The following is a 14751-nucleotide window of genomic DNA, read 5'->3' as shown; positions in this document are numbered from 1 at the left end:
GCGGGTTAGCTTGTAGTGTTGTGTGATGTCTTGGTAAGAGACTAGAGGGTGCATGCGCTCAGGTTCAGATTCCTCGGCGTCGGCTCGGTGGGTAAGATCTCGAGCCACGTGGATGGCGACCTCGTTGCCAGGAATGCCTTGATGAGCTGGCGCCCAGATGATTATGACTGATCTCGTTGGCGGCTGTTGATTGATGATCCGGAGTGTAGTGGCATGAATTCTACCGCTAGCAAAGTTGCGGCACGCCTGTTGGGAGTCGGTCACTATGACTTCAGCCTCTGTTTGGGAGAGAGCGAGGGCTATGGCCGCTTCCTCGGCTTGGAGGGGATTGTTTCGTGTGAGCGAAATGCTGCTCCGATGTTCTGTGTTGACGACTACGGTGGCTGTTGTGGCTGCGCGTCTGGAGTAAGAAGCCGCGTCAGTGTAGGCTGTAGAGGGTAAAGTTCCGTATCGCTTGTGTATGGCCAGGGCGCGGGCCTCCCTTCACTCTGCGTGGTGCACTGGGTGCATATTGCGAGGTAGAGGACGTACGGTGATGTTTCTCCGGATGGCATGGGCTAAGCTCGCAGTCTGAGGCGGCGGATGGCTCAGAGGGGCAGAGAGCCCCAGGCGTAAGAGAATGGACCTCCCTGCTTCCGTAATCGCCAGCCTTGTTCTCTGAGTGGATAAATGTGCCTCGATCAGCTCCTCGGCCGTGTTGTGCACACCTAGTCATAGTAGGCGTTCTGTGGACGTACTGATTGGCAGACCCATCGCCTGCTTATATGCCTTTCTGATCATTGTGTTGATTTTCTTGAGTTCCTTCTCGTTGAGTAGTGCGTACGGAATAGCGTAAGTTATTCGAGCCACGACGAAGGCTTGGACAAGCCGAAGCGTGTCCGCCTCCCCCATGCCTCTTGTCTTGGTTGTTATTCGTCGGATCATGTGCGTAACTTGGGCTGTTGTATTCTTAAGCTTTTGAATTAATATTGTATTGGTGCGATCCGACTGCAAAACCATTCCCAATATCTTTACGCCCTGAGACGGAACGATGGTGTGTCCCTCCAGTTGTATGTTGATAGTGGGCGAGTCGCATCTGTGCTTCTTTCGCGGTGAGACCAGGAGTAGCTCCGACTTTTGGGGGGCGCAGCTGAGCCCGCATGACTTAGCATAGTCGCTCACCACGTCTGCAGCTTCCTGCAAGCGGTTCTCCATTTCCCCAATGGACCCTGTGGACGACCAGATGGTAATGTCGTCAGCATATAGGCCATGCCGGATCCCTGGGATGTTTTAGAGGAGCGGTGGTAGGCCTATTAGGGCGATATTGAAAAGGAGAGGGTATAACACTGCGCCCTGTGGTGTGCCGCGCCCGCCCAGTAGGAAGGGGTTTGTGGCTTTGTCCCCGACCTTTAGGATGGCTTTTCTATCTGAGAGGAAATCTCTGATATAGGAGTACGTCCTGGCCCCACAGCCCAGCGCGTTTAGCCTCTGTAAGATTGCTGTGTGCTTGACGTTATCGAACGCCCCTTTAAGATCTAAGGCGAGGATAGCCGTGGGGGAGTTGCGTGTCGCTGGTACAATCACCTCCTCTTTCAGCTGAAGTAGGATGTCTTGAGTTGAGAGGTGTGGACGGAATCCTATCATCGTTGTAGGAAGTTTCCCCGAGTCCTCCAGGAATGGTTGTAACCGACTGAGAACGATGTGCTCTAGGAGCTTTCCTACACACGAAGTGAGGGAGATCGGTCGTAGGTTCTCAATGGCTGGTGGCTTGCCTGGCTTCGGTATCAGACGAACCTCGGCTATTTTCCAGTCCTCGGGAAGGTTTCCTTTCCTCCATACTTCATTAAGATGAGCGGTAAGCTCTAGTAGCGAGGGGCTGTCAAGATTTACGAGTGCCTTATTGGTAATTTGGTCCATTCCCGGGGCTGTGTGGTGTCTCAAGACCATTATCGCCGCTGTTACCTCATGTAGATGAATGTCCTCATCTAGGAGCTCGTTAGGGGTGCCGGTGTAGGGTGGCAGAGGCTCCGATGGCTGTGTGGGGAAGTACTGGGCTTTGAGAGCCAAAAGGAGGTTCGCCTCATTTCCAGGAAATTGGTGAATTACTCGGGCCATATTGTGGTGGGATTCCGTTTTGCTGCTGGCCGGGTTGATAAAATACCTCAATAACTTCCACGTCTTGGAAGTACTCAGTCTTCCTCTCAAGCTGTCGCAGAGGGATAGCCAATTCTCTCGGCATAGCGTGGCAGCGTATTCCGCAGCCTCTTGTGTGAGTAGCGTACGAAGCAAGTAGCGAAGTAGAGGCTGTTGAAATGTCTTAGGCTAATAATTAGGTAAAGTGCCTGAGAGTGTAACCATGTGAATAATTTCATGCTACGTGACAATGTGCAATCGTTCTAGTTGTCGTTTACAGCTTCGCTGTCCAACCACCTTCATAGCGAAGGGTGGAGACAAATTTCTTTATTCATACGGATGGTTACAGCAATGCCGCTGCTGCCGTCGTGCTGACATTGCAGACACGTGCATGCGCGTCTTGCGAGTGCCGGGTTAGAAGGTCTGTAGTCCCACGAAGTGTTTGGCTGCAAAAGCGACGAAGCCAAGTGGACGCGCAGCGTCACGCTCCGCTCAGTTGACTTTGCAGCGGAGTCACGAAGGGCAGCGTTCGTGCTGAGCAACCGTGTGGATGCCTCGCCGTGGTGCGATGGAGTGGTCCGAGCGGAAAGCATTGTGTGCACGCTATGTATACGGAGGAAAGTGTCGAGTAGGAGCCAGTCTTTCGGTTTTCAAAGACGGTTTTCAAAGCGTCCTGGGCCCGAGCCTTGAGCTCGGGCCCAGGACGCGGCCCGAGCTCAAGGCATTCTGGACTGAGGACGCCTCTCCCTAGCTGCTTCACCTAATAAAAATGTTTATTCTCTCTCTCTCTCTCGGTTTTCAAAATGATTGAAACGGTTAAGGTTCGCGCGAATGTATGCTAGCATCAGCGAGGCCGCCAGAACTTGAATCGGGGAGTGTGACTATTTGGGCACGGATACCACTTAAATATTCAGTCGCAGCAGGCACCTTGGTTCACACAAGCGGACGCTTGGTCTACGACGCTTGGTTCAACAAGCGTCGTAGACACCTCGTGTACATACGTGTACTGCAATGAAGCCGCTCGCAACGTTGTCTGTTTCGCACCATTCCAGGTCTGTATTCTGCACGCTTTCTACCAGGTCTACCAGAACTACAATCGCATCGTGGCCAACGAGGAAGAACAGAACCTCGCTCCGCAGCCCGGAATATTCACCAATGCGCCGCCGGTCGCATACCGGTTCGAACCCGGAAGCCAATCCGGGGTTCCGGTCATGCCTACCGGGCCAGCGTTGCTCGCGGCTCCCGCGTCTTGTGAATACCCAAAAATGACTCCGGGCCCGGCGGGCTTTCCCAGTACCAGGCCTGCTCGGTCAGGGATGCCGCAATCATCAGGACAGCCGTACCGTGTAGCTGTTCAGCAACCTCACCTGCCAGAACAGCAGCAACCAGATCCTTCCACGCAGCCCCAGTTTTTTTCTTCCAGTGGAATAGTGCACGTGCCTTGCTGCTCCGCAACCCAGCCCCAAATGACGGTGGACCAACCAGCGATGGGCCAGGGTGCGAATGCCGAAGCGACAGCGACGGAAGCCGAGGACACCGAATGTCCTCCGCGTAAAACGGGAACGCCGGAAGCGCCGTCATCTGATCCATGCACTCCTAACCAAGCGAATTCAAAACAAGAAGCGCAAGCCGAGACAAAGCCGGCCACAGCGGCGCCTTCTGATGATAAGGTACCCGATGCTGCGGGCTCGCGGCCGTCTCCGTCTGCACAAGCAGCGCGGACTCTATCAACGACCAATGGAAATACACGGACTCAAAACATTGCAAAGGCTGCATCCGCCGGTTCCGTGCATGTCCCGGGTGCCGCGTCTCAAGAGACGCTGCCGGGTGATAAACCTCGCCGAACTTCTTCAATGCGAAGGATGGCGGCCCGATCAGTGCCGAAATTCTTAACAGCGAAGCACGGCGGCCGGATCTGCGCCGAAATCTGACCACTGGCGGCCAGATTTTGCAGATGCCTAGCGACCATCGGGCCGAGCTGCCGAACGTAAACAACGGCTCAATGCCATGAAGCGACATCTCCGACGGCGAGAGAACTGAAATAACGCAATCACATGTAGTTTTTCTGTCTTCTTTTTCTTCTTGTTATACCATGCAGAAAAGCTGCCTGTGGCAGAAAGCATAATCGTAGTGTTTATCTGAAATCTATTCGAAGCTGCGGACATTACTCACATGAGAAATCGAAATGTCAAATCGGCTAATCGCCAAATATCCCTAATTAATGTTTCATCTAATTAATTTATGGCACATATAGCGATTTACGAATTGTAGCCGGTTTGATTGCAAAGCAGATCCACCTGGAACGCCTTCAAAAGATTGCACGTGTTTCTAGATATTCGTCCCAGACAGATTGCGATTCCTGTATCAGCTGCGTGCTGGAATCTTAATTTATATCCGTCTTTCCGTTTGCGCCATCCGGACAATATATCACTGTGAAATAATCATCCTTATGCAATTTTAACCTACGCTTACAAGAGTTGATGTATTCAAGTTTTCTCCTTTCTTTTGCCACGTACGATTTCTTGTGGAACAAGCTCAATTATGACGTGTTGAAATTGATGTGTTGCAAATAAAATTTGAAATTTATTCAGCTGGAACTTTTCAGCAACGTTTGGAGATCTTTCGCACATAGTATATTATTGGTTCACCTCTGTACCAGACGACAAGGCCTTACAGTATTATAAATAATAAAAATAAACAAATGGAGATTCGACCTGGAAGCTCAGCAGAAATAACGAACGAGGTAAGAAGTTCTGCGTGAAATGTGTTTCCGGCGCAACGAAAGCTAAACGGAAAGAAGAAGGGACAGCAGGAGTGCCAATAAAAGCGCTTTTTCTGTTTCTTTTTTTTTGCTATAAAAACACACAGAAACGCATTCTGTTGAAGTTCTGCACAAGGTGACCTCGCCGAAGAACAGTACGCTGCAAGGCTCGCGAAGTTGATCTATATACAGCACTACGGCTAAATTGACGAATGCATCCCGTCTCCAAATACGGTTCAAGGAAGATTGTCAAACACCAATTGAATTTACATGGTTTATATAATCTGTTACGAGGAGCTCACGCTGTCTTCACCCGCAAAGTTGGAAACTCAAAATGAAAGGGCTGCGTATAACTGCGGGAGAGATTAGAGAAGTATGAGGACGACTGGCTAGCGCAAGATCATTAATAATTCTAAATAAACTGCAGATATTTTGTTGGAGGTAACAAGAACGTCAAGTCTTTAATGCGTCAGTATAAGTACAGGTACGTGAGAATTTATCTGACCAGAGTCAACAGTAAGGGAATGTATACTACGGAAGGTGACATCCTTCAGGGGATAAGATCGAGTACGGGTGACCCGGTAGCACAAAAGATACAGCTTCTTTGTTCGTCTAAATGCCTCAAGAGGTGACTGCCAGGTGGACGGGAAAGCGCTCAACTTAGAAAAGGCAGGTTGTTAATAAAAGTTGTTCGAAGCAAAAAATCTGATATTGATTCTCTCGAAATTTCCCTAGATTATGCTGCCCTAATAAGATATTTTTAGGTGGTCTACCTACTTGCGCCCGATTATTGGCCTATCCTCCTTCATGGGTGCGAGCCATAATAGAGGTTCATCATCATCATCTTGCTTAAGTCGGCAAGCTCTCGGTGCCACTGTGTTTCTCCTCCCGCGATGCAGGACCTAAGGCTTCTCTACTTTATTCTCTACTTCTGCACCGTAAGTGCTAAGCCCATTTATGACGATTGTTGCTTATTCCCAACAGCGATCCTCAGTGATGTCTCTTACGACATTTGCCGTGCGAAGTGAGCATCTCTTAAGATTTACGTGCTGCTGACCTCGAGGTCGCGCATTCGATGAACGTCGCGGCGACAGCGATTCGATGGGGTGAAATTAACAAAAGAACTTTCTTGTACTCGCATGGGTGCACAGTGAAGAACTGCAGTAGGCCAAAATTAATCCGCATTCTCTAACCGCTCATGGCTCATGTTATCATCATCCATAGCTACTGGTCCAGTCGTATTAGTAATAGTCGTAGTAGTAATAGTTTATTTTTTTAAAAGCCGGAAGATCCCATGCCCTGTGGGAACCCATGTCATGCGAAGCAGTGTTCTGGGAGCCTACCAAGTTAGCGAAACGACCATGAAAGCACCAAGACGTAGGCGGCACTTTCATGACCTACGTGACACACATGTCATGACATTCATATGATGACCTATCATTTATGTTCGTCATACACTCTTGCCGACTATTCCAATTTTGGTACATACGAAAACGTGGGCGGCTGTTTTATGACCTACATGACCCGCATGCCATGACATTCATGAGATCACCAATCATTTATGTTCGTCATACACTCTTGTCATACTGTGCGAATTGCGGTGCATACCAAATTAACGAAGCGACCATGAAAGCACCAAGACGTAGGCGGCTGTTTCATGACCTAAATAACACACATCTCATGATATTCATGTCATGACCGGCCATTTATGTTCCTCGTACACTCTTCTCATGGTATGCCAATTCGGGTAATACAAAAATAACGAAACGACCATGCGAGCACGAAGACGTAGGTGGCTAGATAGATACTGTCCAAGTGGCAAATGTTCGCCAAAAAATGCTTCGCATAAAAAGAACATATTTCCGTAAGTTACATCACGACTGCTTGCATGGCTACACAGGCAAGGCAATGCTAAATGGGCACAGCTACATGGAACGAAAGTCTTTGGTTCCCAGAACCTCCGGACTACTGGCCTACTTTTGTCCCAAACTGCATCAATGCTTGCTGGCACACAACGTAGAGAGCACTCTTACAGGGAGCTCTAAAGGCCTACCAACACTCATAACCAACACAAAATAATTAAATATTTATTTTTTTGTTTAGATATACCTTTGCTCCACCTTAGAACTCTGTTTTGTAGTAAACGAGGCTGTCAATACTCGTGCGCGTTGTACAGCCCACGAAGCAGTCTACATAAAAAGGTGTCCACGCTAAATCAACTTGAGAACAAACTTTCCTCGAGGGCAGCTCTCACAAATGCCGTCTTGCTTAAAGGAAGCACGACCTGTAAACACCATGACTGAACTCATACAGTTGGAATTCGTGCGTTCTTTTATTATTGTATACACAATAAGTGCATAAATTCAGAGATGCTGTCATTAGCTATAATAAGTGTGTATAGATGCGCCTTTCAATTACACGTATTTATGTGCGGTTTAATTCCGAGCTTGAATACAGGCGATTATGGTTTGGCATGTATCATTGGATGTGTCTTATTTAGTTGACACTATCTGCTAAACGTATTGAATATCCTAAATTTACATCGAAGGTTTTCCGTTTGTTGTGTTGTGGACTTACAATGCTGACCTTAACCTCCCTAAAGTTAACCAATTTTTAGTTTTTACAGAGAAGCTCTTAAGGGCTACTTTCCCCAGGATCAGGATCACGTTTCCCCATGTCCGTGTGTTAACACGAAACTGTCAGGCGTAAAACTGGCAGGCGTTAAGCACTCCGCATACGGGGGCCGATCCCGAAGATTGCGCAATGCCGGACCGACCCGCGGCAGAGGTGCAGTTCGCCATTAAGGGGTCCACATACACAGCTTCACTGGTCATCCTTTTTCACAGAGTTGAAGGGCAGTGAGTTTTGTTCAGGCATCCTTCCATTTTTTGTGGAAAATAAACAAATTGAATTTCAAAATTGATTTAGCGTCAATCCTTGGCTAACTTCATAGAGGACTTGAATCAAATCAGTCAACCATGTCAATCAGAGAAATTGAGTATAGGTAGCTAAATATACCTATTGAATTTTTAAAATATATTCGTGCCAACGAGCTTTCGAAGGAGCCTATATGTAGACTTCTATTGTTTCTTTGCAGGCAAGCAACATTTTCTTTCTCTTTGCAAGTCTCATGGGTGCCCGTAGTAGCCTCAGCAGTGAGTAAATAATGTTACATGCAACATCTGAGCGCCGTCATTTCCCGCACATCTTTAATATTTTTTAGATATAACTTTAACGTCTTAAATCACGCAATACGGTGCTATCCATGCTCACTTTGCTTCTTTCTACACTGCTGGTACTGTTCGAAGTCTTCACGGCGACAGTTGTAATAACTGATACGTATCTTCAGCACCATATAGCTTCAACTGTATGGAATTGATTTTGGTTTGATTTGCGGAGATTTCTTGCCAACCACCATGGAGGGCCCAAGTATGAAAAGAGAAGAAAAGACGAGAGCGCTGCTGTCTTAACCGCAGCCTTATGTGCTTATATATATATATATATATATATATATATATATATATATATATATAATACAGCGCCGTTCGAGAAGGAAATCGAGATGTCGACGTGCTTCCATAATGACGACGTGTTTCCCTTATGTACCTAATTAGCTAATGAGTTTATTGATTATCAGATGAGAGCAGGTCATTGTTTCTGCCCAAGCAGGAGTCAAACACACATCACGACACAGAAGAACTAGACGTAGAACACAATATGTAATTTTGTGTTGGCTTTACAAGAAGGTACCGTGTTTTATCGACTGTTGGACCTTTTCGCGGCGATGCCATCGGCGCCACCATCATTGATCATGGGGTGACGCGTCCATATTTTGCCTCAGCTGCCTCTATTGCATTCGTGTTTGCAATGGATGTGCATGATGCCGGTACGGCACAGCAGACATCTGTTTCTGTGGACATCTTAGACGGCGACTGCGTGGACGACGCCAAGCTTTTGCGGGCAGACCTTCAGATAACATACAAGCGCTTTGCGAGCTCACTAGATGTCCAAGGCACAAGCAGCGTATAAGGTTCTTGTAATAAACCGGGGCTAGAAATATATTCCAAGGTGTGCAAATTTTCCGCTTATGAATTAAATCAGGATCAGCGTCTTTTGCTTTTCGTTCTTCATTTTCCAATCATTTTGAAGCAGTGGTTTTTTATGTTTCTCACTCAGATGAGTTTCTCGGAGCGCTCAATGTCTGATTGTTTATTTTCTGCCTAATCGCCCGACGGTGTACTGAGTTGCGGTAGATCAGTTCTTGCCGCACACAAGGCGTGGGAAGTACATGTTCAGTATTTCGTATCAGCTTGTAGCAAAGACGTATTATCGCCAATTGCTTGTTTAGACTGTGGAATATTTGTGTGCATCATATCTAGTCTACGTCACCCATGCTTCGGTGCATTGGTTCAAGTGTACGCTATTCACTTAATCTTGATACTTTGGCAATAAACTGAGCTTATGTTTGCCTGGGAGTTTGGGTGCATGTGTGCAGATAACGTGCAGGAAACTTACTACACCAGGAAGCGGCGCAATTTCCTTTGTCACTGTGCAGCGAGAGGTATACTAACTCTTGCTGACGTTCCGGGGATGAAGTCCTTACATTAGAGGTTATCAGTGCAACGCTAGCGAATGAATGAATTCTTTAATCGTTTAGTAACGCCGTGCATCTTGAAGAGCCCACAACAAAGGCACTACTTGTGTAGTAACGGTCTCGAGAACTTGACCACACAAAGTAATTGCGTTCATTAATATGCCAGATGCTATCTTTTGCAGGCAACTTCTGCACACGTCTTCCATATACTGTTACAAGTGTTGCAACATGAATGCAACACAGTGGGTTAGCGAAAACCCAGACACGTTTCCGACAGCTGATCGCTCAGCATCTGGGCAGATGCGGTAATGACTTCGCATTCGTGCGCTTTCGCTGAGGCAACGTCCGGAGCGCCACCGAAAGCGCCATCTCGTTTCTCATGAGCAAACTGCTCGGGCAAGAGGTTCTACAGTACGTGGACTACAAAAGCTTAAAGGATGAAATTTCGCACGATGTGCATTCTCTGTGGGTCCTGGCTATGCAAGATCTTTTTTACGTATGTATATTGGAGGCGCCCTCGAAGAAATCGAGGCCAGTCTGCGTCTTTCAAGTTTTCCCTCGATAATTCACAGAAAAGGCAGAACGCCTCCAAGAATTCAAGGTTGATGTGTCGTGGTTAGCCCCCAGGCTCTTAATAAAAATAAATCGCCTGATTGTTGAGTATCCGTTCTTTGAATCCAACATGTCTGACTTGTTTTGTTCTGACAGTGCCGCCAAGAGTGATCTTGACTGGTTTTATAATTGGCCGCAACACGCATTCGAATTAAGGATTTGAACTTTTTTTTTTCTTTTACTGGTTGATAACAAAATTTCTGCTCGCTCACCTGATGTACACTGGTTGAAGACAAGCTAACAAACCTATTTTCAGTCAGATTTCATCCATGTGGATTACGAAATTTGTGAGGACTGTGGAAAAAGTCTCACTCCTGTTTTTTTTTTTTTTTTTAACCCAAATTGGCCTCAGTGGACCTGCGCGCTATATACCAATGAGGGACTATATTTCCTAAAATACAGCATATTATAACAAGGAGGTGACGAAGAAAGCAGAGCTCGAGCGTTAAGAAAAACACTGCGTTATTATCAACCGCAATGTGCTGCGCTTTCAATGAAGTGGTAGATCTATGTATGTTGTAATTTAGCACATTGTCAGAAAACGAATTCCAGCCAGGTTTTCTTCTGAAGCTAAAATGTGCGTCGAAAACAGAGCTACCAACTAAACTTTATGAACAGCAACCTCCGCGCGAGCGTCAAGTTCCCAATTCCGATTACCCTCTGCAAGTATGCAATGCCTGCGAGCAAGTATGTATATCAGTCTTTTGCAAGTTGTCGCTGTGTTACAATGATGACGGCGCTCTTTGCTTTCTCCGTCCATTTTTTCTTCTTATCTTTAACCTTGTGCCCCACAACATTTTTGAGCCTTACGTTGAATTAGGAGGGTGAGAGTTGTAGGAGTGCATTTGTTATTTGCTAGTTTTTGTCCACCGTATTGCTGTTCAAAGGCGTTTTCTTTCTCTACTAATAGAGAAGTAGAGCTGAATTCCCAAAATCCAACTTTTGTTTTCGCAGGTCCATTTTTTGTTCATGATCGCCTGCCTTCACTAATATTTTGTCCGACACCCAAAATGGTCAGAATTCGCGCTCAAACAATTGTAGCGAGAGAATTGTTTTTGTTAGTGCCAGTTTTTACACCAAGTGCAGTGATAATGGTGCTCAGTCTTTTATGTTCGATGGCATTCACGCCAAGTGGAACACTGTTTTACCATTTATACACATGCACCTGCTGGGCCTTCATTGCTCCTCTTTTCATACAGGGGATGGAGTCATCTTCGACATTGTCTATGGCCTCGGATACGCCCTCAACCTTGTTAGCGACGTAACCATGCTCCATGCGTTGAGAAACCCGGTACGTGAACAGCGTAAGCTCTCGTTTCGAGATTTGTCTCTTGATTAAGGTTTTCTCGGATTGCAAACAACATTGGCGGATAATCGCATCGCGCGTCACGAGTCTTCCGAAACGCACTTAGTCACCAATGTCCTCAGACAGCGGTTCTAGGTTATTGAAGTGTCGGAATTTACAGCCTTGAGCGACCTTGGAAATATAGAAGGATACGTCTCCGAAAATGAATTACCAGATGCACTTTGAGAAAGCGACGATATCGGACATGGAGTGCATCATTATGATGTCATGGTCCATATTTCACATCTAGCATAGCGCGTCAGCCCTCGTGCGATGGCATCCGAAACGAGGTGGTGCCTGTTTCTGGTTCGCGCGCTTCGCCGGTGAGTGTAGGAGGCCAATCGCTAGCGTCACGCTCTCCCGTATCTTTATGGGATGCAGCTCGTATGAATTCACCAGATGCAAATTTCACTCGTTCAACCTACCTCCGGCTGCCGCATAAGGTGATGTGTCTTTCAAATGCGACAACACGCACAGGAATTCAAAGCGCTAACCATGACAGACGACAGACGCGACAAAGAGCTAAATTGAAACATTGAGCGTGTTAGCGTGCGTTTTATTCCACCGTTACGCAAATCCCTCGCACAGGAAGACAGCACAGAGCAAAACTTAGTTCACAGGCCTTGATGATGTTTTGTGTGTATTCCTTTCATTATTGTTGAAACCGAACCGTATATCTTCGTAACACGCACCTCCCGTCGCACCACTGCGCCATCCATGCAGTTTCATTTGTCGGGCGAACGTGTTTGCCTTACATGCCAGGACTGCTTACAGGAGCGCCCTTGTATGACTGCTGTGTTTTTGTCCTCTGTTGCATTGTGAACGCAGAGTCAAGCAAAACAGAAGTTTCGACTGTTCCTCATCTGGAACACCTTGTCTACCTGCGGCTGCTACGTCGCGGACTTGTTCCTGAGTAATTTCAACAGCAAGCACGTAAGAGGCCGCTGTTTGCCTAAGCTGGAACACATCTCTTGTGAATGCAAGTAACATAGCGCAGTAAGGACGAAGGAAGAGTCGACACAGGACAAGCGCTAACTTTCAACAAAGATTTTATTTCAGATCGTGAGCATATATATACGCCCATCCGAATCCGCAGAGAAGACGAGGTACACTGCCACGTGCGGACTACGTCAAGAATTCAAGCTCTTTCTTTCGTAAAAAAAAAAGCAAGACGCTTTCGTAAAAAACGCAATCACCTCCTGTACGTGCGATTTCGGGAGCTTCCACGACTTCCCTGGTTAAGCTATTACGATGGGGATACACGACGACAGTCGGATCAAAAAGAGGACGGCAAGGTGGCTGTGCGTCACATTTTTTCAGAGGGCTGCCAGTTGGCGCTGTCTGTAGCAGAATAGCTTACTTTTTTTGTTATGCTGTTGTAGACACATAGTCAAGCACCTGCCTATCTGACCAATGTAGTGTCTTCCACAAGAGAGAGGAAACCTGTAAACCTTAGCTTGGAGTCGGACAAGCCATAATTTTTGTTACTTGACGAAACATGCAAACGCTTCCTCAGAAGTTGTGGGTGGATGATATGGTATATATATATATATATATATATATATATATATATATATATAATGAGAAGCCAACAAACACTGACACCACGTACAACATAGGGGAAATTGCATGTGCTTAATAAATGAAATAAAGTAATGATAATTTATCATTACTTTATTTCATTTATTAGGCACATGCAATTTCCCCTATGTTGTACTTGGTGTCAGTGTTTGTTGGCTTCTCATTATATGACTAATAAATATCGGGTCCCTCGGTTAACCCCCTTTCTTCTCGTTTATTAACTAACGAGGGTCTCGAATCCGGCAACATTGATGCCTTCAGGTAGCATATGTGGGTTTATTGACCAGTTGCCTTCACCCGAAAAAGATCACGTTCTCGTGACGCCTGCGGCAAAAAAGACGTTCCACGTCCGCCGCCAAGGTCTGTGAGTGGGGGCGCTGGCTAACACTCCCAGGGTTCTACTAGTACACATAAATACCCAAGAAAGTGGATGGGGAAACGCCGCCGCGGTAGCTCAATTGGTAGAGCATCGCACGCGACATGCGAAGGTTGTGGGTTCGGTTCCCACCTGCGGCAAGATGTTGTTTCATCCACTTTAACTTCCATTAATTTATCATTACTTTATTTCATTTATTAAGCACATGCAATTTCCGCTATGTTGTACTTGGTGTCAGTGTTTGTTGGCTTCTCATTATATGACTATATATATATATATATATATATATATATATATATATATAACTGGGACAGCATACGGTCATCGGATCAATATTATTCGGTCATAAGTTTTCCTCCGCCATCAGGATAAGTTGCCTACACTCATTATCTGGCTGACCACACCAAATTATTATTTTTTTTTACTTATTATGGGCGCGATTTCCGCTGGGAGAGTTCTTATTCCATCAGAAAGCATCTCATTCGGTTGTTGTCAGTAGGCTATGTCCTGTGCAGTTATTTTTCGGCGCACTACTTTTAGCACGTGCAATACCAAAAAATGTCTGGTGAATGCCTAAGTTAGTGTCGTGACAGTAGCGATCCCAAAGTTGATGTGAAGCGAATAACTCCGCTCATGGCAGGGCTCGGAAGTCCCCTGGAAGTGACAAGCTGTCGTTGTTGATTTAAATGTGTTGGCTTCCCCTGATCGCGAAGTGCGTGTGCGAAGTGCGCATGACGACAGCAGAGTATGCGCCTGTGACCAGGTTGTCGCCTGGTCAGGCCATGTGCGGATTTAGTTCCTGCAAACCACTGCTTTGATTCACAGTGCCACGACGTGACCAGTCACGTGATCACGCGGCACCTTTTGTATTTCCCGCTCAACGCGCAAAGCGTGGAAAACAATAATTTCAGAGGACATATAACGCACTGAAAGTTATGAAATGGCCTGTTTTGGGATGCAATAATACCTTGCCCTTGTGAAGTCAAGCCATAATTCATTAAATAAAAACCTGTTAAATTATGGTTATTAGCTACAAGTAATCAGTACACAAAATTATCTTGGTGGTGGAAAAGGAGGTATGACAGAACACCGTATGTCTCATAATCGCATATTGCGTCATAGTTTTTCAAAGTTTGGTTAACGTTAGCTGGCATACTTACTCTTTATGTACGAACGAAACCAAATGCGAAGTTCGGCCGCCATTACACGGGGGGCTGCTTCAAATGTTCGTACATTGCTACAATATCACAGCGGGACCTTGTTTGCGAAGCGTTAGCTATGGACTCGCTGTGGTGGCCGCAACGTCACAATCGTATACGCAGCGAGAAAAAGTGGCCACGACTGTGACATCGATGGTTTAAGCTGCACCA

At 46.4% G+C, this 14751-nt stretch overlaps 1 protein-coding gene across 3 annotated transcripts in view; it reads left to right on the top strand.

Moving 5' to 3' along the window:
• The window catches only part of LOC135919315 (mediator of DNA damage checkpoint protein 1-like), a 72513-nt gene extending 67811 nt beyond the window's left edge, over positions 1–4702 (top strand). For all 3 annotated transcript variants that reach the window (XM_065453049.2, XM_065453048.2, XM_070534543.1), the window contains exon 7: positions 3165–4702. In XM_065453049.2, coding sequence (XP_065309121.1) covers positions 3165–4043 — 879 coding nt within the window. In that variant the 3' untranslated portion in view covers positions 4044–4702. The remainder of the gene's footprint in view (positions 1–3164) is intronic.
• The last annotated feature ends 10049 nt before the right edge of the window (positions 4703–14751 follow it).

This window comes from Dermacentor albipictus, chromosome 2 (assembly GCF_038994185.2).
Source record: "Dermacentor albipictus isolate Rhodes 1998 colony chromosome 2, USDA_Dalb.pri_finalv2, whole genome shotgun sequence".
NCBI classification, from domain to species: Eukaryota; Metazoa; Arthropoda; class Arachnida; order Ixodida; family Ixodidae; genus Dermacentor; species Dermacentor albipictus.
Note: the sequence above shows the minus strand (reverse complement) of the source record. Positions and strands in the feature narration are given on the sequence as shown.